Below are 25,090 nucleotides of genomic sequence, written 5' to 3'. Positions count from 1 at the left end.
CCATGCTATCCCTTCAACCCAGGGCTCTGGGCTTTGAGTAGAAGGCTGAAGGAGTAAAAATACTATGGGGATGCCCTTAACTATGTGGCTCAGTTGATTGGACATCATCCTATGGACCGGGAGGTCAACAGTTCAATTCCCAGTCAAAGCACATGCCCAAGGTTGCAGGCTCGATTCCTGGTGAAGGGTGTGCAGGAGGCAGTAATCAAAGTTTTCCTCTCATCGAGTTTCTCTCTCTTCCTCTCCCTTCCTCTTTCTTTCTAAAATCAATAAACATATTAGAAGGGAGAAAAACACTATGGGGAAGAGATAAGAATATTCTAATTGTCCTCCTTTCTTTCATTCTATCCTTTTCATCATTTCTCCAGATCCAAAGTGCTCTCAAAAGAGAAAGAAAAAAAAAATAGCAGAAACACTAATAGGATTTCCTCCCTCCCACACATCCTATCTCGGAGCAGTGTCTCAATGTCCTGTGCTGAAATGGTACCCCCTGCCACGGGGAGCTCAGGTGGACAACCTGAGTCATTTCTGATGTTTGTTTTTCCTTCATACCCTACCTCTAAGCACCCCAATTTTTAAAAAAATAAACCCATAAATTCTATTGTACTTTTTCTTTCTATTACTTCACTTCTGGTTTTGATTTGAAAAAGAAAAGAAGTAAAAGGCCAGGAATACAATCTATGGGAAGGATTTGAAGCTTCTTTCAATTGCAGGAACCTAGGCACCTATGAATGGCCCTGCAGACTACATCACCTGCATAGTGGTTTAGGGTCTCAGGACATTTAGTTGGTGCTGCTCTTTTGATATTGAATTGACTTTTCCCTCCCGCATTTCATCCTGTGTAGGCAGCAGACAGCAAAGCACACCAAGTTAACTTGGGACATAGTAAATGCTCAATAAATGTTTGTTGAATTAACAGTTGGATTTTTATGATAAGCAACAAAAAGTGACACTATGAATTGTAAAAAAGAAAAAGAAAAAAAAAGATGCTGTTTACTACCCAACACTCCTGATCTAAAGCAGCACCACACTTAATTGGGTTACTCTTAGGTTATGGTCAACAGTGAGGGTGAGCTAGGAGATTGATGGGACATTGGCTCCTGGAAGTGATTTAATTATTGTTAGGACTAGAGGCCCAGTACACGAATTCATGCACTGGTGGGGTCCAGCCGGCCCAGCTCCAATCAGGGTGGATTGGAGCGGGAGGTTAGCCAGCCTGCCTGTCCTGATTGAGGCCAGATCAGAATCCCTGATCAGGGCTGGGCAGTGGGCAATTGTCTGGCAGGCTCTGCCCCCAATTGGGGTCATGGGGAGGGACTATCGGAGGTGGGCTGGCTGGCCCTGCTTCCAAATGGGGTGGGTGGGGGTGCTGATCAGGGGCCAGCAACGTGGGTGAGGGTCCATGGGTGGTTGGCCAACTGGCCTTGCCTCTGATTGGGGTAGGGGGGCCAATCTGGGGTGAGGCTGGCCAGGAGGAGGGGCTACGGGTCAATCAGGGTGGTGGGGGCCAATCTGGACATGGCAATCAGGGGCGGGCCAGCTTGGGGGAGGGGCTGCAAGCCTATAGTGGTGGGGTGAGTAGATTGGGGGCATGGCTAGTAAGGGAGTATTTGGTGGACCCTGCTCTTGATCACGGTGGGAGAGTCTAATCAAGGGCAGGCCGGCCAACCTCTTGGCCTCACTTCCTGATTGGGCTGGTTTGCTGGCCACAGTGGGTATCATAGGGACCAGTTGTTACGGTCGTTATGGCCGTTACAGTAGCTAGCTCTTTATATATATAGATTTGTCAGAATCATGGACCTGGGTGGTACTATAGAAACCATCCAAAGAAAATAGTGAATCGGTTTTTGTCTATACGATTCTCAGTGTGCCCATTAACCCCACCTTCTGGCTATTTCGCTTCCTTTTTGAAGAGGTAGACCATTTTTCTTCAGAAATGTATATGCTGTGATCCCCGAAGAGTCACCATTGATTATACGTAGTTGCCTCTTCATCAATTGAGGAAAGATCTGCAGTGTGATGACTGGAGGTGTAGGGGGCAAGTGCACAGGGTGGTGCTGTGGGCCTTTAACAACCATCATTCTTTGTATTTCTTGCTCTCAGCTTTCACAGTAGACCTATGCTTATTTCAAGGCAAGCACAAAGAGGAGAGAATTTGAAAATTTGTTGAAGACCACAGTAACTGCAGAAGCACGCTGACCTTCCAGGGAAAGAAAGAGCTGAAAGGAAGCCATGCTGCACTACCTAGGGTTTGGAGTATCTGCACACTGCAGAAATGCACACACTGAGGCTCCTTATTTTGCACTCTGGAATCTCTCACTCCTTCTCCCTCTCTCACCCTCACCTTTTAGGTCAGTGATTGGGAGGAAGCCTTAGCTACCACCAGCTGTATATGGAACCTGGCCCAGCACCAGGGATGCAGCAAGGGAGCCCATGCTGCAGATTAAAACTGGGACTCTAAATCCATATTTCACAGAAACGTTATTGTAACCTGCATTAAACGTCTTGGAGTTTCTCTCTAACCCCAGTCACAGCATCCAGGTCTTCAGCTGAGTTGGCAGTAACATGGGCTCCTATGGGCCAGCCTCAGAACCCATCATCCAGCGAATAGCACTGTTTCTATGGAAACTTGCAATCTGTGACCCAAATACCCAGGTTAAAATGTCGCTGTTCTATTTCACTCAACATGTGGGTCAGTTGGGGATTGCCAATACTAGATAAAAATTGGGCTTCTGGCCCAGCCAGCATGGCTCAGGTTGAGCATCGACCTATGAACCAGGAGGTCATGGTTCGATTCTTGGTCATGGTTGCAGGCTTGATTGATCCCCAGTTTGGGGCATGCAGGAGGTGGCCGATTGGTGATTCTCTCTCATCATTGATTTTTCTATCTATCTCTCCCTCTCTTTTCCTCTCTGAAATTAATAAAAATATGTGTGGGGTTTTTTAAAAAATGTGGCTTCTTTTTTTTTAAATGTGTGGATTTTTTTTTTTTCAATCCGGATTATTCATTCCTGTCACCAGAATCATGGGGGAATCATGTATTCTGAAGATTGTGTGTTTAGATGGAAACTTCTGGTATGAAGAATTAGTCAAGGCTAGGATGGAAATCCTTCTCCAGCCCTTGATTATGTGCTTCTTCTTGTATTTCCTGAACCCCTGCAGGGCGAGCTTTGCTGAGACTTACTGACAAAAAGCTTGAGCGAATGGGGATTGCCCAGGAAAACCTCCGGCAGCACATCTTGCAACAGGTGCTCCAGCTGAAGGTGCGGGAAGAAGTCAGAAATCTGCAGTTACTCACACAAGGTACCCCGCTCTTCCTAGTGGGTGGATGGAAGGGGATACGGGAGGGATTCAGGAGAGCCATGGAGAAACTGTCATTGTGTTTATTTTTGTAGCATTTTCTTTATTTAAAAAAGTATATATAGATTTAAAGGCCACTTCTCATCTCAAATTTGTCTTTTTCATAGCTCACCAGGGGGGAAGAATGCCCAATAGTAATGGATGGGTGAACAGTATTGCCTTAGTTAATTTCAAGGTCATCACATACAACTATGCAGGTTGGGCACCGAACCACCCTAGAAAGTACCCATCACAGAGATCAGGGTACGATGGCACCCCCTAGAGTTGTACCGTGTACACAGTCCACACAAGTTACAGGGCAGCCCAGGCTATCTTCGTCTGAGAGAGCCTTAGAATTTGAACGATTTCATAGTTCATATGACCGGTGATGTAAGTGGAATTTTTGTTATGTTTTGTTTTACTTTGCCTTTCTCTGACTAATGGGAGGAAAACATTTTACAGGTATGTGTCTATATGTATACACACACTCACACACACTAATGTTTGTGAGAACCCTATTTAAAATCTTGAAAATAGAACCATTAAAAAAAAATAGACTATAAGGAATTTAAAACTGGAATGTTAAGACCATATAATTCTAAACAAGAACCATTAATAACTTCAATATGTTAAGAGCACTTAAGAGTTCTATAACTGGAAGTGACGGCATAAAGCTGGAATGTGAAGAAAACCTTAAGTGACACTGTATGAAACTTGTATGTTCAGAGAAGAGTGGGTTACTATCTACCTCCATTGGCTATCACCCTTTATTTCATTTTAATGCCCATTGTATATTGTTTTAAATGAAAGGATAATAAGGTATGTATTTTTGAGAGTCTTGGGTATTTTTCAATCTGTAGAATATTGTAATTGCATGCACACTGATATTGGAGAAATCTGGGTCAGCCAAGTTTCACGTTATTACATATAGATTAGCCCAGTGATATAGACCATTTTCCTAGAGGAACTAATGTGCTGCCTGAAAGATGACTGACTGCCCAGAAGGATAAAGGTAGACTTTGAGTGGTATGAAAATAGTTTTGTTTATTTGTTATGCATTATTTGTACTTGTCTCCAGAGACTTCCGATGGTAAATGTATAGGTATGGGTACATTGAGTGATTTAAATTTAAATTTGAATTTGACACATTGATATACATTTTAGTTTCTCCTAAAAAGTAAATAAAGGTTCATCACAAGAAAGTCCAATGCAGTGCTATCTATGAATCTGAAAAATTAGAAACCACCTAGAGGTCCAGTAATATGGAAAGCATCAAATAATTCTGTTTAAATTCTTAAGATTCAGTATAATGGATCATTCATTTTACATCTTCAAAGAATATATAACAACATGAGAGTGTATTCAAAGAAGTGATAGGAAGTGGTGGGGATTAATATTTTCTTTAAATGAGAGCCCAATTTTATTAAACAATTACATTTTTATATGTACATAGAAAAAGGGATGCAAATGAACATGCCAATATTTTGATAATGGTTCTCTCTGGGTTGTGGGATTATTTTGTGGGGGTAATTTTAATTTTTTCTTTATATTTTTCAAATTTTCTAGTATAAATCTATATTACAGTTATAATCAGAAAAAAACACATGCATTTTTTTAAACTTCAATCGCATGCGTCATTCTGCCAGGTTCTATTTGTATCTGAGGTTTCTTCGGCTCTTTGTTTTCCTCCTGTGATGATATATAAGAAATGAGACCTAAATTTATTATGTGTGCCTTGGACTTGTTTGTTTTTTTTTTAATCTCTGCTACTGTCAGCCTGCAGTGTGTTTGCTTTGCAAAATCATTTTCTACAGCTTTCATCGCCCAAGATGCATAATATATACGGTAAGATTTTTCCTGAGATAGTACTCAAGTCTATTAAGCTAAATATATGTTTGTGTTCTGGGAGGGTAATGCTAAGTTCAGCCTTTTCAATTCAGTTGTCATTTTCTTTCGTTTTCAAAAGCTGTGCATTTTGAATCCTTGCCTTCTATTCCCCTTAGAAGAGGTCACATTCTCCAGCTCTTGGATATTTTGTCTGCACTCATAATACTGTTTTTATTGCCTGTCCTTTACATGTTAATGTTCAAACTCATTTTATGTTAGGCAGCCTTTAGAAAATTCATAGCCTTATTAAAAAGATGGTGTGTTTGGGTTTTTTTTTTTAATGTAAAACAAAAAAATTTGTTTTGTTTTATTTTATTTTGTTGACTGATAAAAGAAGTTCTAAAGACAGCTGGGATTCCTTAAAATATTTTGGGTCTAGGTTTGCCATAGAAGTATGGAAACTGGACTCTTGGTGAACATGCTAAAGAATATACAGATATTTGATTATAATGTTGTATACCTAAAACATATATAATGTAACAAATCAATGTTACTTCATTTTAAGAAAAAGAGAGAGAAAAATTACCCATTAAAAGTCACTCTGCATTTTCTCCCAACACCCCGCCCCCCAGCCACCAAACCTTCACTCCCTCTAATCTACTTTCTGCCTATTTGCCTATTCTGTACATTTTTTTAAATGGAATTATTCAATATGTGGTCATTGGTGATTGGCTGCTTCACTTAGGATAATGTTTTTCAGGTTCACCCATGTTGTAAGCAAGTGCCAAGATTTTATCTCTGTTTATTTCCAAATAATATTTCATTGCAAGAATGTAACATTTTGTTTATCAATTTATACATTAATTGGTGGACATTTGTTTTGCTCTGAATCTTGGCTATTATCAAAAATTCTATTTTCAACATTTGGGCTCAAGCTTTGTGTGAACCTGTTTTCATTTCTCTTGGGTATATTCCTAGGAGTAGAATTGTTGAGTCATATGATAACTCCATATGTAACCATTTAAGGGGCTGCCAGACTGTTTTCCAAAGCAGCTGTATCATTTTACGTTTTCATAAGCAATGCATGAGGGTTCCAATTTCTCTACATCCTTGCCAACATTTGTTATTGTCTTTTTTATTATAACCATTCTGATGTGTGTGAAGTGGTATCTCATTGTGGTTTTGATTTGCATTTCCCTGATGGCTAACGATGTTGTGCACATTTTCATGTGCTCATTGACCATTTGTATATATTCTTTGGAAAAACATCTATTCAGATTCTTTGCTTATTTTTTAATTGAATAATTTGCTTTTCTCCAAGTTTTATTTTTGATCCACCATGCTTAATTACCCACTTTATTTACAAGATCTGGAGCTAAATAGTTGGCTGCCATTTTCAAAGAGGAACCCTATCCTCAAAGGGGGAAGTCTGGCCACCACTGGAGGCATTCAAAAGAACCTGCCACTGACTTGGAGATCAACTCCATAATGAAAGAATGAATAGACTCTAAATATTTTCTCTCAAGGAAACATCATTATTTTGAATGTAGACATTAAACACACACACACATACACACACACACACACACACCACACACATACACACACACACACACACACACACACACCCCAAATTAATTGCATCCGTTTATAATCAGACCTCCAAAAGAGATACATCCATCTGAAAGCTCATTTTACCATGTTTTAGAGGAAATGAAATAATAGATAATTAAGCCTACTTTTCTAACTTCTGATTGCTGCTTTAAAACTTGCCTCAAGCTTTTAATTCTACACCAGTCATTTTCACCCAGTTGGCCAGGAGCCCCATGACATAATAGGATCAAGATGGCCAGAAATGGACTGGTCCCAGCCAATGGGAGTTACCTGAGCTCAAGGAATATGAAGGCTGTGTCCTCCTTTTACCTGCTCTGCTCCTTCTGGATGCTGACCAAAAGTCAAGAATTATAAGACATTTTAAACATGTGTATGGTGGATGTATGGTGCATATATCTATTTACAGGCACAATGAATGCATCCTGAACCAGCTCATCATCTAGTCAGAGCTGCCTTTCCGCTGAAATTTTGGCCTCTGATTTCCCTGCCTTTATTCACCATGGCCCTGTAACTGCCTGACATTTGCAAGCAATATAAACAAGGTTTGGCTCTGCTGTAATGTCTTTGAAGCAGTTCCTTCTACTGGGCAGCCCTTCTGTGTCCCATCAATGGCGCTGTGGGAATGTCGATCCAATGGGCTTGCTTGTAGGAAAGTTCACCCTGTTAGGGCACCTTCAATTTTCTCTTGGGAAATGAGGTGCAGAGCTAGAAACATCATTATTATCTTTTCCTTTGGCTTGATTCATGAGAGACCGAGGAAAAGGTGCCTTATGTAACAGAGCAGTGGTGCAGACTATTTTGGGATCCTTCAAATTAATCCATAACCAATCATATGATGGGCATCATTAGTGTTTTATCAATGTACAATATCTCTAGGAAGAAAAACACCCCAGGGATACTGAAAGCTTCTCTCACATAGCAAATGAGTGTTAGATGCTTATGACAGACAAAGCATCGCACTAATTGGCACAGCTACTCCTGACATTGGCCCTACCAAGTTGGTGTTGGCCCCAATTTACTCACGGAGAAACTGAGGTCGGACAATTTAAGTAATAAACCCAAAGTGAGACAACTAGTAAAAAGCAAAGTGCAGGTCTGTCTGACTCCACATCAAATCTTTATCCATTAGACTTTACCACCTCACGTCGGTCAAGTGGGAAGAATAATTCCTATTTCATGGTGGTGCTATGCCGATTAAGTGAGATGGTATGCAGAAGACATGCTCTATGAAAGGTGTTGGCACCTTTTCTGCGTAAAAGGCCAGTAGTATTTTAGTTTTTGAGGGTCATACTGTGGGAAAATAACCACAGGCAATCCTAAATGAATTGTTCATAGCAGAGTCCCAATAAAACATTATTACAAGCATAATTGCTAGTCATGGTTTGGGGCCTCTACTTTACAAGATTTGAACTTATTTTCATCAAGATTACTATTTTTTTATACAAAGTAATCTTCTCTTTTGAACTATAAATGCTTTCTTCAACCCCGGATAGAGCCACTCCTGGCTCCTTTTCAATGTCTGCCTTGTCTACAAATCCATGGATAGTGTAAAAATGTAACAGCAATTATGAGCCTTCAGTAAATTCATGCAGTAAAAAGCAGTGTTCCCACTGGAGGATAAAGCAGATGAAGGTAGTAAAAACATCCATCTTCAAATGCGTTTTTAATTAGTGTCTACAAAATGAAAAAATAGAAGAGCATGATTGTTTACTGAGGCCAGTTATAACTCATTAAACATTTGTGTTTCCCAAAAGACTTTTTCCACATTGTCCAAATATATGTGTCAAATTTTAATTGCGAATTGCATGACCAGATGGACTTTCCCAAAGCTCCGTCTTTTAAAACAACACAAATTAGAAATACCACTTTCTAATCTAAGAAGACTTCCAGAACCATGTGCACAGATTAGGTATTTTAGTCCAGTCACCCCCGCAATGATAACTCAGCAACTGAGGTAGTTGCATTGAATTGAAATAGGCCATCTGGTCTACCACCTAGCTTAAAGAAGGAAGTCTTTATAAAACATGGCCATAGACTCTTTGAGAAATTTTCCAATCTTGTTTTGCAGATTTGGTCACCAAGACCCAAAGAGGACTAGAGAATAATCCATGGTTATACAGCTAGTTAGTGGCATAACTGAGACTAGATCCAAGGTCTCCTAATTCCCAAACCAGTATTCTTCTCCTCACTGTTTTTGTTTGTTTGGTTTTAAATGTTTTGGTTTTGTGTTTTTTTTAAAGAGAGAGAGAGAGGGAGGGAGGGAGGAAGGGAGAGGGATAGAGAGATTTAAAAAAAGAGAGAGATAGAGAGATAGAAATGTAAATGAGAGAGGCATCATTGATCAGCTGCCTCCTGCATGGCCCCTACTGGCAATTAAGCCCATCACCCAAGCATATGCCCTGACTGGCAATGGGACCAGCAATTTCTTGGTTCCTGGGTTGGCACTTAACCACTAAGCACACTGGCTTGGCTCTATTTTCAAATATAATTTACATATGGTAAAATTTTTAGTACACAGTTCTGCAAGTTTTGACAAATACATGTAGTTGAAGAACCACTATCACAGTCAAGATATGAGTTCCATACGTCAAAAAATACTTTCCTTGATACCCCTTTGTTGTCAACCCCTCTCATTACTCCCAGCCTCCTGCAACCACTATATGTTTTTCTGGCCTTTTAGCTTTTCCCTTTTTAGAATGTTACCTGAGTAGGATCAGAGAATATGGCTTCTTTCACTTACTGTAATGCATTGTGATGTATCAATATTGTGGTGTATATCACTGGTTCATTTGTTTTCCTAGCTTAGTATCCCATTGGATGGGTATACCACAATTTGTGTATCCATTTCCCTGTTGAGAGACATGTGGGTTGGATCAAGTTTGGGCAAATACTAATAAAGCTGTTATAAGTATTCATATACAGGTTTTATATAAAATCAGTTTTTACTTCATTGGGTAAATATGTAGAGGTGGGTTTGCTAGGTTGTATCATACATATATGTTTAGCTTCAGAAAAAACACAAAAAGAACCCCTGCCAGGCCAGTATTCTTAGAATCAGAAAGTAAATTATAGAATTAGAGAGTGACTTTAACACATATATATATTAAAGTTTGTATTGGAGGTTTTCTGAAAATTACTGTATCATTATAGAAGGCCCACCTCCCACTTCTTGGAGGCATCACCACATTAAGCCTCTGTATTCCTGAGAGTTTCTAGTCCATTGTCTCAAAATAAGTTTAGGTTGGATGTGTATAGTTTACTTACTAATTTCATTAAAGTTTTCCTAGCATGTCTGTACAGATAATAGGATATGGCTTTCCTCAAATGCCATTGAGAAATACTTCTGTTGTCTCTCTTCTGAGGAAGAAAATCTCATAATATTTCCAGCTCCTAGGGAAGAAAGCATGAGCCAAACGGATTCCTTTCTATGCATATGGAACTATGCCTGATGGCGTTTTCTAGTGTCTCCCAAATTATACCACTTGAATTTCCCGGCTTCTTATATTTTATTTAGATGTGCTACTGGTATGACAAATCTGGTGTTCACATCTCAGTTCTTGTCATATTCAGCTCTTCTGTCTTATCGTTGGGTTACGTTGAACTGTTCCTCCTTGGTAATCATCTGTTATCATGAATATGATAATGACCCTCTTGGATCCGCTCTTCTTTTTCTAAGGTCTCCTTCTGAAGTTGGTGGCAGTCTGCCTTTCCCTGCCACCCCCCACACCTCAATGTTCCCTGTCAATGGGTCCTCTTAACTCTTCTCATTTTTTTCATGCTCTCTGGGGAATCCCATCTACTCCCATTGCTTTAATCATCCCCTACTTCATAGTGACTCTTAAATACATCTTAGACTTCTCTGAAACTTCAATGCCTCATTTAAATCTCCCCTAAATATTCCACTGCCATCTTAAAAATACCCAACATTAACCCCAGGGTCTTTCTATCTCCTTGGTCTTTCTTCCTCTATATTTCTTCTAGAGGTTAATAATGCCATTACCTAATATAGAAGCTCAGAGGCATTAGTGATTACTCATTTCCCTTCACCAATTAGAGTAAGCAGTGACTAAATCCTCTGAATTCTTCTTGTAAAATGGGTTTCCAATCTTTTCTTGATTCATCATCACCCTTGCCACTGTATTAATTCATTCCTCATTAGCTCCTTCATAATCCATAGAATAACCTACTAATTATTATTTGACCTCTAGTCTTTGGCCTGACCCATTCATTCTCCTTTAATTAACTTTCTACTTATATTGCCAGAGTTCATTTTAATATATTTCTGACCACATTATTTTTCTCCTTAAACCATTTGATATCTCCCAATTGCCTACAGAATAAAATCTAAACTCGTTAGCATTCTGTAGAAAGCCATTCTGGGCATTTTATAGATGTATTAACTTAGGCCAAGTCACTTATCAGAGATTAAGATTCATTGATTGTAAAATGGGGAGAGGCTCTATTTCACATAGTAGTTATGAGTATTCTAGAATAAAGCTCACAAAAGTATCCGGCCTTTATGAGACAGCACCTCTTTTGAGAAACCTTACACCTTCTCTCAGGCAAAACCAGTCATTCCCTCTTCTGCATTACTATGCACATTGTTCATGCTAGTAATGCTGCCATTACACAGTGTACTTTTGTTTTTCCATCCAATGAGTGCAGACTCTGTGGTGGATACTAGGGATAAAAAGGTTAGGATGCGTATGCCATGACAGAGAATTTCAGAGATGTACAGAGCTGGGGCATAGCCTCACCTGGGATTGTTTTATAAATAAATATATATATATATATAATGCTAAATGTCCATCCCAGGTAATGATGTCATGTAGCAACTCCCAGCTTCCTTTCCTTAGCAACTAGTTTCTTAGTTTCTTTTCATTAGCCAGAAAACAGAGATTTAGAAAGCTTAGAAAGTTGACCTGACTGAAAAGAAGTAAGAAATGGTGGACCTTGAAATTACTTCAGGTTTTCTCATGATGCAGACTATAGCCAAATACTACTGCAGTTAAATGCTTTACCCTTTGTTCTTCCTGTGTGATCTACAATAATAATCAGCAGTAGTTAGCACTGTGCCACATGCACCCTTGCTAGTTTGGCTCAGTGGATAGAGTGTTGGCCTGCAGACTAAAGCATCCCATGTTGAATTCTGGTCAAGGACACAATCCCCAGTGGGGGGCATGCAGGAGGCAGCCAATCAATGATTCTCTCTCATCATTGATGTTTCTATCTGACTCTCCCTCTCCCTTTCTCTCTGAAATCAATAAAAATATATTAAAATAATAGTAATAATAATAATAATAATAATAATAATAATAATTGCTTTGTGTTGATATTTACTACTTGCCTCCCCGGTGCATGAATTTTGTGCACTGGGCTTCTAATAATAATAATAATAATAATAATAATCTGCTTTGTGTTGATATTTACTGCTGTTAAAGAGAAGTTGGGATGCTTCACTTGGCTGGAAAATTTTTAACTAAATCAGAAAACAGGTCTAATTAAGCAAGTTTATTCTATATCTATAAAAGGCTAAGTTGACTCATGCATGTACCATACACATAAAGCTCTCACTGGTCCCAATCTCATGTGTGTGTTTCAATCTGTTAGTGTCAATCATGAATTTGGTTGACACCTCTATTATAGAGAAAGACTGAATAGTGATGTTAAAATATTTCTTTTAATTCATTTCCTTTCAATGTGCATGAATTCATGCACCAGGCCACTAGTTGGGGGGATAAAGGAAGACTTGCCAAAGGTCTAACATATGAGCTAGATCTTGAAGGATAAAAGTTTGAACAGATGGGCAAGGGCTGGCATGAGGCAGAAGGAAACCTCTGCAAAGGCACAGAGACACTGTCTCTCCATCTTCCCTGCCAATCATCTACAATCTTAGTTGTCTCCTGATTTTTCTTTGTGCTCCTACATCCTAGCACAGTACCTAGCCGAGAGTGGTTCCTCTTCCCCCCCCGCCCCCAGATTTTAATTTAATGTTGCCCTTTTGTCCTGTGTACTGACTTTATTTCATTTTCAACTTAATCTTTTCAAAGCAGTGGGTGCAATATCAATTTTTATGAATTCATAATTAAAAATGAGAATAGCTACAAAATTGTTTTGAATAATCTTTCTCCATGAGCAACGTGACCCAGAACCTCTTTTATTCCCTATGATCTTTTTGTGTTGTGTCACCATCAATAAAGATGATGGTGAGGACTCTTAAATACAACACACACCTTTGGCAAGAGCCCTTAAAAATATTAGCTACCCACTTGCCTTGACTTGACTTGCTTTGCCTAATATCTTCAGTTTTTAAGTGTTCTTGTGAGAGATGCTTTCAGGTGACATAAAGTGCATCTTTTCTCCAAAACCCATATTCTGTGCAGGAGCTCATCATGGTAGATGAGAATGTTAGATCAATAATTTTATAGGATTTAGTTTATATTATTCTTCTGCAGTTGAAGCTTTCATTACCATTTCTTCATTCAGTGTTATTTGATTATGATCTGCCAACCAAATGTTTCTTCCTTGTTGCATCCAAGATAGCATTTCCTCAGACTGCTACCTTTGAGCTTTCTCTCGACACATTTCAAAAATCTTCACACTCTGTCGTGCAAGTTCTGTGACCAGGAATATTTCCAACTTTCTCTGAAAGCTCAAGCCCTTGAGCTTTTAGAGAAATTTTCTGTAGTCTGGGCTTTATATTTAGAAGCTTACACACAGACATCTTTGTGGGTATTACTAAGCTCACGTGTAATTTATCAGCACCATTTATCACTGTGCCACATGCATCCTCCCTATTATCCAGTCCTATTTCATTTTCATTCTCGGAGTTCATTATGGCCAGTTCATTCAGGTGTTTTGTTTAATTGGGTTTTTAAAATATTTACTACTTGATTGAGGTGACATTGGTCAACATTAACATTTAGATTTCCGGTATGGGTTTCTATGTTACAAGATCTGTATATTGCAGCAAGTGCCCACTACCCAAAGTCAAATCTTCTGTCACCCCATATTAGGACCCCTTTCTCCCCACCACCTTCTCTCTGGCAATAACCACACTGCTGTTTGTGTTCACGAGTTTGTTACATATTCCACATATAAGTGAAATCATATAGTTCTTACATAGCTTTTTCTGACTGACTTATTTCACTTAGCACAATATTCTCAAGGTCCATCCATCAGGTGTTTTGTTTGAAGTGGGGCTTGAGGTGGACCCTTGCTTTTTGACTATTATATTCTTCATGATAAACACTTGCCTGATTTGAGTGCCACTGATGGCCCTTTTAACCAGCATGTGGAAGAAATCTGGTGCATTTGCCTAATTTGGACATGTTCTATCAGTAATAACAATGACACTTAACATTACTTCTGTACAATTCTGTTTAATTGGATTTTTTACATAGTAGAAGGTAACCTTAGGGGATCCCAGAGATTCCAAACACTTCATGTCTGCCTCTGCAGAAATCACCAACCTCAGCCTTTTTTACCTTTGATCCCTTTGCATTTAAGTGTTGTAGATGAAATAAGCTATATATGTGATGCCTTGTGTTTGGACTGTTCAAGATGCCCAGGGGATTGCATTGTTATTTCACATTGACCTTGTGGTTTGACTGTGGATTCGAAGGATCTTGAATGACTGATATTTACATGGGTTTTCCATAAATGATATTGGTTAATTTCTCCAGAGTATGTCTAATCCCTGTAGTCTGGTCTGAGCTCTATGGTATTCAAATTTTCTTTCGGCTTTTTGGAAAGGCAACTGTAGTAGGATAATGGTATGTGCACTGGAAGAGAAAAAAATCACAGCTATTTTCAGGGAGACACTGAACTGGTTTGGCATTTCTGAGAAGAAATAGAGAAATGTGTCATGTGCCTTAGAATGTCTATCCCTAGTATTCTATATTATCTGCTTTCTCTATGGCCTTTGTGTGTGTGTGAGGGGGTGAGGGGGGACCAATTCCTAGTGCCTGAAGTAAAGCTCTACACAGTGTAGATATCCAAGACTCTCCTTGCATTCAGGTTTCTATATGACCATTCCAGAAGTCACTACAGGCACAGACTGCACTGTGAATGACCCAGTCTTATGCCCCAGCCATGGATGAAAATCTGTTCTTCTCGGAAATAACCACTCCATTCTTAGGAGCCCACTTTTTGTTTATCCCTTTATAAGAGTAATGACAGTCATTCATTCAGTAACTCATCCAGAAAACATTTATTGAGGCCCTACCATGTACACAGCACTGCACTGGTATGTTATGTGTTAGGGATACAGGGATGAACAAGACAGTCCTTGCTCTTGAAGTCAAGTGGAAGAAATGCAAGGAAAGACAAAGGTAAACATAGAATTCTAGGATTATGTAGGAATTATATATGGATTATATAGGATTATATAGGAATGGCATTCAATCCACCAGGAATATATTAGGAATATTTTCAAGAGTAAATGAGTCTGAATTCAGCCAGATGCTAGAGTTATCAGGGAGGGTTTATTTTTTTCTTTAGTTACCAAATATAAAATTGCCAAGACAATAGGAACCTTGGAGAGGTCTATCATGACATAAAAGTACATTTACTAAAAAAAGGTATATTTACTGAGTTTCTACTGTCTGTCTGACCCTTACTGGTTTTGCTAAAATTCAGTAAGCAAGAGAGACATGATTCTGAAGTACATGGGTTTTGCATTTTAATGGGGAAAATGCTCATCAAATAAGGAAACATAATAACGTAGTGAATGATGGGACAGGGAATGTTAATGATACTTTGGAAATTGCATAAGCCAAGGGACATCCATGACTCAGGGCATAGGGAAAATCTCCCTCAGGAAACTAAGATCTAAAAGAGGCAATGTGTGCATGAGGCATTAACTGGGGCAGGTAGGGAGAATGTCCCAGTTGCAGGGAACAGTCTGGTCTGAAGCCAAGGTTGAAGAGGGGGCTTGGTGCATTCCAGAAATATGAGGAAGGTTAGCTAGTATGGTTAGAGGATCAAGAGTGAGTGAGAAGGAAGGGGAGAAGGCAGAAAGTGAGGTGGGAAACGGTAAAGGAGGTACCCAGTGGTAAAGTGAACACCTGTTTGTCTACTCTCCTTAAGGAATTTAAAGTCCCTTAAGACACTGAAAAGCTGTGAACCAGAAACTATCCTGATTAGATTTGTATAACAGAAGATAAGGAGATGCACTGGAACAGGATGACACAGGCCAAGATATCTGGTTAGGAAGCTGTCACATTCATCTGTGTGGGAGATTCTGACAGCTTGAATGAGGGTGATTTCGAGGAAGGAGAAAAGTCAACTCAAGTCTGGGCAAACCTGTGGTGATAGATCAAAACACAGTAAATATTAAGATGTCTCTAAATAGCTTCCTTATCACACAGTTATCACTCTCCATTCTCCATTATTTGGGCTGCTGGGAATGGGAGGTGTGCGGTTTTGCTGAGCTACCTCCTGCATACCTGATATATTGGGGCACTGAGAAATCAAATGTGTTTACCTTCCAACTTGACATCATAATGAGGCAGAGATGCCAGTCTAGATTTCCTGATGCCCTGGAATATCCTGAGTAATCTTAATCTTGTTAGATCAATGACTTGACATTTTGCTCGTTGCCATTTTAATTGATTTAATTGAAATTGATTTGGCATAAATGAGTATATGAAGCATTATTAAAAGTAACCTCGAAGGTTTCAAATGCCTGCTATGTAAGAGCTGATGTGGCTTTGATTTATACATCTGAAGGCTTGCTTTTTTCCAAGTTGCATCAGAGAAATGAAATTATTCATGTTTATAGTAAACTATAGTATATTGGTACTTATCCTTACTTCTGAGTATCAGGACATTTGCTATTTCTTTTGTCATTTGTCCCTAAAATTCAGGCCCTATTGTAGAAAAGAGGGGAAAATGAAATGATAGCAGAGCAAATTTCATTGACCTAAATTCATTGTTGTTGGTTTTACATGGATCCTCTCCTGAGACTTGGCTATTTGTTTTGTTACACAAAGAGTTTTACTATAACAATTTTGGTCTGGCAGAATTTAACATGAACTAAGGCATAAATAAGTGGTCTCTAATTTTCTTTGTTTCTAAAAGTTTAAATATGCATTATCTTCTGTGCTTCCTCGCTCCCTTTCTTTTCTCCTTGTCTCCTCCATGTCTCCTCCCCTCCCCAACATGCTGCTTCACTAACGACTCTTCCCAGTCCACAGAACAACTATTAGAAATTTATTAATTAAGGGCCTATTTCTGCTTCTTTGTCAGTGATAATCATTTATTTTAGAGCTGATTTTCTACTTTAATTAAATGAAAATGTCACTCAGTCAAATGAATTCATTTATACTTATTTATCCAGTTCTCCAGGCTTGAATTTCTTAGAGACTTGAGCTCATCATATTTGCTCACAGAATGAACTGAAAAAAATACCTCTGTAAAAGGCTCACAAATGATTGCTCCTCCCCCATAGAAGTGCTGTATAAACAAAGCCAGGATTAACAAATATGCCAATGGTTATTTTCTTGTGTTCTGTTATCTAAGCACATGGAAGAATATGTATTTAAGGATGTCAGTGTACCTGTGAATGCTAGAGCAGGAAAGTGATCAACACCCATCACCGCAATTCTATAGGACTTGAAGAAAGTCTCCAAGGCAATTTTAACCATCTGTGTGTCTTTTTGTCTTTCAAAATGTTAATTCTTGGTGTAATTTTTAAAGCTTACCAAATCTTTTCTTTCAGAATTTTGAGAGGGTTATTTATTGAATGTGGTCTGTTTCTAACATTGTCATATACTTGAGGACTGGTGCACGAATTCGTACACAGGTGGGGTCCCTCGGGGTGGTCTGTGGGGATCAGGCCAAAACCAGTAGTCCAATACCACCTGCTGCTTCTGCCTACTGCTCCCACTCATCCTGGCCCACTGCACCTGCCGTGAGCTCACCCCCAGGTGGTCCTGATTGGGAGAGAGACACACCACTGCAGTGGTGCTCACCAGCCATGAGCCCTGCATCTGACACCTGTGCTGAGGGAGATAGGGAGGGGGCTTGGGTGTGATTGACCCTCTGGAGGGATAGTGGGATGCCCTTACCAGCTCAGGATCCAGATCTGTCCTGCTGACATTCACTGTCGGGAAAAAGCACCTGGCAGCTGCTTTTATATCGGTTCTTCCTTACAAAGAGTCTATGGAGGGGAATCAGCTGCAGTGTATGAGGCTGACTTCCAGGAGGTTAGAGGTGCTGTTGTTGGGATCGTGCTGGCAACACTGGTCTGTCGGTGCCTGGCCCATTTTCAGTAGGACCTGCAAGACTACTGAGGGAGTGAGCGGCTGTCACCAGGCTGGTGAGCCACCAGGATGGGTCAACCAGCTGAGTGGCACTCCCTCTGTAGGAGCGCACTGACCACCAGGGGGCAGCTCCTCGGTTGAGTGTCTGCCCCCTGGTGGTCAATGAGCATCATAGTGACTGGTCTTCCAGTCATTTGGTTGCTTAGGGTTTTATATATCTAGACTAGGGATCCAGTGCACAAATTCGTGCACCTTGAAAGGAACTGTGGGCTGCAAGGCTGTGGTGGGCACAGGGGCAGGTCTCGGTCCATCCTTCACACCCCCAACCTAGCTCCTTCCACCTTGGCCCTCAGTCCCCTGTCTGCCGGCAGCCCTGCTCCCACTGCTGCCACTCCCATGCACTGACAGCACCAGCCCTGCGGAGTGATTGGGACCAGTGCCAGCAGTGGGTGCAGGTGGGGCAGCTTCAGCCCTGGCAATAGGTGTGAGTTCCCAGTGGGACCACGACATCTGGGAGCAAAGAATTTTCTGTAGCCACCAGAGGCTTGCCTCACCTTGGTCTAACGCCCAGCACCCTGCCTTGTTTTAACACCCCCACTCACCTGCTCCACCATCTTGCCGCAGCTGATGCCCACCATGTTCTGCTCTCTTGTGTCTGCTGCTGATGCCCACCATGTTCCGCATGTGCCCCCTGATGGTTAGTGCACCTCATAGTGACAGGTTGTTCAGTTGTTCCGCCATTCGGTCTACTTACACATTAGGATTTTATATAGAGAAATGCTTTAAGATGTTAAAATAGAATGAGCATACTTAGTCATTCACTCATTGGACAAACTTTGTTGCATACTCACTAGGTATTCACTGGATGATAAACAACGTATTCCTTGAAATTGACAAGTAGGCTAGCTGCAAAAGATTCACCAAAGTCTTCTTGGCATGAGCAAACCATGTTTACTTTCTGAAAGACCAAGGCACTGATTTTTAGGAGACCTACTCTGCTCTCCAGAGCTGAAAGGGGGAAATATTACCTGGACTACTTCTCAGAAGAAAATTTCAGTTAAAGTAGTTCTCTCTCTTAGTAAAAGGGTAGAAATGGGCACTGATACTCAACTAGCATGGTTAGATTTTTACTTATGTAGATTTTCTGGTGATCTCACAACCCCTGATATGATCTCCTTGATCACCCACCTTTTGCGGTAAGATCCCTATAGCCACCAGAGGCTTGCTTCACCTTGATCAGGTCTGAGGTTCAAAGATCAGGTATGAGGGGTTGTGCTAAACTGGCTCCTTCACACACATTGACATTTTCTCTACTGTAGTATGAGCAAACTTTTCACTTCACCTGTTTTGTTTCATTTGGTTTTGACTTTAAATGGTCTGGAGACAAAACTGGGTTTAAAGGGCTTGAATAATGAATTTCCAAAAGCTTAATGAGTTACTGCATAAAATAGGCACAATTTTAATCTTTAAGTTTAATAAGAGTTAAAAATTATGACAGCTTGGCAGTTTCTGTTGTGAGAGACAGTTCTACTAGGAGTCAGTTGATCCCTTGGATAAAGCCGGCACTGTGGTTAGGAACTGCCGGTACTTGAGTTTTCTTATCCTTAAAATAGCTCCTGGTAGGTACTACATGCTGTGACAGTAAAGATAATTGCAATAATCACTACTTAGACTCTAGGGAGCCTATTCTATTCAAGCCCTGGGCTTAGAAAGAAAAGGTTGAGAAAGAGTTGACCTTTTTGTCCCTTGATACTGATGTTGAAAGTGTTGACTCTGGCTGAAATCCCACTGCCCAGGTGGAAAGGAAAAGATGAATAGGTTTCTCCAAAAGTAGGAGAATCGTTTCAAGTTAGAAGCTTGATCCCAGATTTTATAAGGGCAGCTGATTGAGTATTTAATATGATAAGCATTTATTGAGCATCTATTATGTGTGAAATACTGTACTAGGCCAAGACAGTCCCTACCTTAAAAGATCCTTTAGACCAATTAATATTCCAAACTTTTAATTTCTCTAAGACATGTCAAAATTGGTCCATAGACCCAGAATACTTAGCTGGTGAATGGCAACAGCAACAATAATCACTACCATTTGTTGTGTGCTTATTATATATCAGTAGTCTCCTGAACACTCTGTTTGCATTATCATCCTGTCCTTACAACAACGCTATGAGATGGGAGCTATTATTATCCCTATTCAGAAAACTGAGTCACAGAAAAGTATGGGACTTAAACCAGATCACACCGTTTAAGAAGTGATGGAGCAAGGATTTGCACACAGGCTCTCTCCAAAACCCGTGTTCTTAAACATCACTCTAAGTTTGTTGCTATAACTCTGGTGATACTGAATACATTTCATCATCACTTTGTGCCAGGTTCCATGCCAGGTACTAGAATTTGAATTGGGGACACCAGAAATTGTTCCTGTCCTGATTTTAGAACCTAAAAAAGAGATGGATGTTACAAAAAGAAGCATGTAGTCCTATCTCATTTAATGCTGCCTCCACAGCATGGCCTCATTAGAACTACATCTTCATGTTTTCTCTTAAAAAAAGTTATATCTATGCCTATTCAACCTAGTATTTCTAACTTTTTACCACTCTCTGAAAACCCCCATTGTCTCTCATCCAGTGGGTGGGCTGTACACTTCTCAGCCCATGAGCATTGGTATATGCCCTGGAGCATGTTCAGCAGACTTTCTTAATATTCTGTTAGTTGCAATGTCTTGGTTATATTTATTCTGCTTTGGTCTCTCTTTCTGGTGACCAGTTTTATCTATAAGGGCAAAAGAAAAGGGAGAGTGTCGTAACTGCAGCAAAGAAAGTAAAAATGTTTATATTATTAATGTAAAAAGTCAAGTTCTGTAGAGAATCAAATTTGCTTTTTATAAAGACTCAGCTTTGCTTTTAAAGAACTTAAAAAGCAGAGTATAAAGGGAAGCAGGATATTAGGAATTACCTGGACCTAATGAAAACCTGCATGAATATCACAAAATCAGCCACTGGTTGTTGGGAAAATCTATGGTGAGAGGGATATGAGACTTCATGAGATTTGGGAGAGAGGCTACCATACTTCAGTTACAGGGAGGGATCTGCAGTCTGGGGCACCTCTACTGCGCTGCCCCCTGCAGCATTGCTCACGTAGCATCTTTCTTTCTGGGTTACCTAACCACAAGAAATGAGATTATGTGTGTGTGTGTGTGTGTGTGTGTGTGTGTGTGTGTGTGTGTGTTAAAATTGCATTAAGGATAATGAAAGAAAACTGTAAAATGGAATGAAAGAGGTCCTAACTGGGGAATTATAGTACCATTTCAGTGGTAACAAGGAGAAATGAGGGCAGGGAAGTAGGGAAGAGAAAACAGACAGATGGAAAGTCATGTGTTAAAGTCAGAAGCATATGAGAGGTTATTTAGGCCTGGCTTGGAAATGAAGAAGTTGATTGTGACATGTTGACTTTGAGGTCCCTTTGAAACATAAGAAAGCAGTTAGAAGTCTTGAGTATGGAGATCAAATAGGGATTGGCGCTGATTATGTAAATTTAGGAATTATGCCTTTAGTTTGTCCGCTAAACATTCTTGACCTTTATTCACATTAAATTTTATGTCAGTTAAGAGAGCTAGAGGGACATGCTCCAAGTGTCCCATGTGTGCCTCCCTCCCTGAGTCACCATCAGTGTCTGTGCATATCACTGGCCTCTTCTGATGAGGCTTGTTCAAATGAATATCAGAAATGGCCTAGGGTGTGGGACAGGGAGAGACAGCTACAGTAGGAGAGCATGAGGAGATATACCCTGTCCTGTCCTGCCTATATTAGTATAAACTATCACAGAGTGACCCTAAGCATCTTTGGAGTGCTATCCCAGCTCCATCCTCCACCACCTATTTAACCTGGTGCTAATGATATATCCTCTCAGAAAATAAGGTTTTTCTATTGTAAAATAAGAATAAAAATACCTAGTTCACTGAGTTGCTACGAGGATTAAAAGAGAGATTTACAGAGTGATTATTAACACTTATCTGAATACATGGTGGATAAGAAGTAGATCTATATCCAAGTACACATTCTTTCCAGAGATAAGCAGCAGGCTGAAATATGTATTTTATAAGGCTGTTCCAATAAGTCAAACACTGCATATTTGTTAAGATTCTGCAATAACCTCAAGCTGGTGAAATGAGAGAAGGCACTGCATAGGCTACAAAGCTGTATCACTTCCATGACATGGCTTCTGACACAGGCCAGTTTCATTGTCAACCAGAATCAAAGTCAAAAGTGTACCAACATTTAAAGACAGTCTTCCGTTGTCTGTGAGCAAGTCTAGAGGATGGCATAGAAGCTTCTATACATAAATGTGTCTTTGAGTCCTTTTGAGGATTTTATTTGATCCGGGTATGTAGCTTGTTAAAGAACTACCCTCAATATCTTACATAGACTATATGATTACATATGTAGGACATTTTATAGGACACAGAGCTTTTGCCTTTATTATTGTGGGGACTAAAAGAATCTGTACTTTCGCTATACCTTTGTTTCAATTATTAGTACTTCCTTGTGTTTTAATGTTGATCTGACAAATCATCATGGTCATCACCCCAGTCAACAAGTGCATTTACTATCTCGTTGGGTGACCAGCACTGCTTGGACTCAGAATGAAAAAGGCAAACTCTTCCTTATTATTATTTGACTCTGCAACTGGAGATAAATACTTTATGATTTAATACTTATTGGAGTCATCTATAATCAAGTACTCTAGAACAGCCCTGTCCAATATAACTTACTGAAATGAAGGGCATATTCTAGATCTGTGTTATTCAGCACAGTAGCCTGAACACATGTGGATGTTGAGGACTTGGAATGTGCTTAGTGTGACTGAGGGAGTGATTGTATACGGTAATGTTGGTTTAAGTGCCCCTCTGTGGATACTGACTACTGGTGCACAGCTCCAGTCATTCTGAGGAGAGGTCATGCTGGTTCCAAGTGTTCAGGAAGGAAGCAGGACCTCAACTTGAGTGTGAAATCAGGAGGAAGCTAAAGGACCACTTGGTCTATGTAGCAGTGTGGGCAAAGGCTGCGAGGAAGGGGAATGTATGTGGTTTGTGAACATTACAGAGGGAAGGAAATTGAGGGAGGTTAGATGAGTGAGACTTTCTGAAAATGTCAGGGAAGAAGTTGGTAGAATCTAGACCACTCCTCCATTTCACAGGATTGGTATGAGTATTTTACCTGCATTAAGCCTCTGGATATTTGGCATAAATCGACATGGTGTTGATTTTGTTGTGCTTTTTATAAATAAACGATGTTCACAGAGTTAGACCATGTAATATACACATTCATTGAAACTTTCAATACACATCAGACGAGAATCTAAAGATTATGTGAAGAAACAATTAACATAGGTTATAGGAACCCACAAGGGTTGTTCAGTCACCAGGGACTAATAGAAGAAATCCAAGGGAATAAAAGGAGGGACTGTGTTAACAGAGTCTGTGCAGAGTGAGAGCCGTGGAGGAGGGGTCAGCTGACAGAGTAATCACAGCAGACAGGTGTAGCCAGTGCCAGAACCATCGGGCCAGAGCAGGGAGGGAGGAGAGAAGAAGCAAACCTTTTGCCTACTGACTTCTGCGCTGTCTCTCACTATGTAAACACAACCAAAAGCTAGATGGCATGCAATCACCGGAAATGCAGTCCTCAGGGGCCAGCTTCCCTTCGCAGAGATGGACAGGAAAGGCAAGAATGGATTGTAGGGAATAGACAGAGAAAGGAAGTGGAAATAAACAGCGCTCGCTCGCTCGCTTCTCTCTCTCTCTCTCTCTCTCTCTCTCTCTCTCTCTCTCTCTCTCATTAAAAAAAAAAAGACAGCATCTAGTTCAGGCTTCTATGACAAAAATATTATTGACTGGATGGGTTAAACAACAGAAATTTATTTTTCTCAGTTCTAGAGGATGGGAAGTCCAGAATCAAGCTGCAGTCTCATTGGGTTTCTGGTGAAAACTGTCATCCAGGTTTGCGGAAGCGTACCTCCTTGCTGGGTGCTCACACAATGCAGAGAGAGAGAGGGAGAGATCAAGCTGTCCTATAAGGACACTAATCCCATTCCAGAGCCCCCCCATCCCCGCCCCCCCATAAGACATAATTACCTCCCAAAGGCCCTACCTCCCAATACCATCACATTAGGGATTAGGGCTTCAGCATTAAGGCTTCAAAATTTTAGGAAGACACAAACATTTAGTCCCTATCATACAGTATAAAAATGGAAACCATATAAATATTTAATATGTTGGTTAAATTATTGCAAAACCATGCAATCGAACATGATGCAGCATTGAAATTATATGTAACAATAAATAGAAAATCCTCACTAGATAGTAAACGATAATAGCATATACAGGAGGGTCAAAATGTTATTTTTAAATAGTGTATGCATAGTAAAATAAGAGTGTATATTATTCACATTTGGGAGGGTGGAGGGGGAAGAAAACAAGAGAAATGCATCAAAATGTTAACAGTGGTATCTCTGGATGATGGCTTAAGGGTGATTTTTGTTTTTTCTTGACTCTCTCCTGGGTTTTCCAAATTTTCTAAAGCAACATAATTACTGTATTTTCTTATCTGGGACAATGTTTCTATTGTTCTTTTATCTGCAGGACTACATTGAGTAGAGCGAGGTATGTAACCTAGCTCCTTTTTATCAGCCATCCACTGGCTTGACAGTGAGCTTGAGTTTCATTGTGTACCCATTTCTGCAGTGACAACGGGCAGCTGAGCTACACGTCTTAGTGCATTAAAAATCGTATGAGTCAATAAAATGCTCTCCTTTTAAAATATTCTGCTAAGAGACCCACAGGTCCTGGAGTATGGCCTGGTTTCCTATTGATCTTTTTATTGCTTCAGTCATTTTCTCAAACATGGTTTGTTAATTCAGATCCCACCCACCACCTTTCCCCGTTGTCTATTCATTTTGCTCTCTGTTGCATATGAATCTCCAGTGGCATTTCCATTATTAAATTGACAGTTGCATAAAGTTTTATTGGCATCTGTAGGAGCACAGCA

The 25,090-nt window shown here is 40.1% G+C and overlaps 1 protein-coding gene across 7 annotated transcripts in view; it reads left to right on the top strand.

Annotated features, from left to right (window-relative positions):
• Nucleotides 1-25,090, top strand: part of SAMD12 (sterile alpha motif domain containing 12) — a 319,976-nt gene that overhangs the window by 170,449 nt on the left and 124,437 nt on the right. For 6 of the 7 annotated variants that reach the window (XM_036436837.2, XM_036436840.2, XM_036436838.2 and 3 more), the window contains one exon: nt 3,163-3,303. In XM_036436837.2, coding sequence (XP_036292730.1) covers nt 3,163-3,303 — 141 coding nt within the window. Of the gene's footprint in view, nt 1-3,162; nt 3,304-4,270; nt 4,379-25,090 lie in introns of those variants that run through there. The other variant, XM_036436839.2, reaches the window with a different exon arrangement.

This window comes from Pipistrellus kuhlii, unplaced genomic scaffold, assembly GCF_014108245.1.
Source record: "Pipistrellus kuhlii isolate mPipKuh1 unplaced genomic scaffold, mPipKuh1.p scaffold_m20_p_14, whole genome shotgun sequence".
Lineage (NCBI taxonomy): Eukaryota > Metazoa > Chordata > Mammalia > Chiroptera > Vespertilionidae > Pipistrellus > Pipistrellus kuhlii.
The sequence above is the reverse complement of the archived record's forward strand: the minus strand, read 5'-3'. Positions and strand labels throughout refer to the sequence as shown.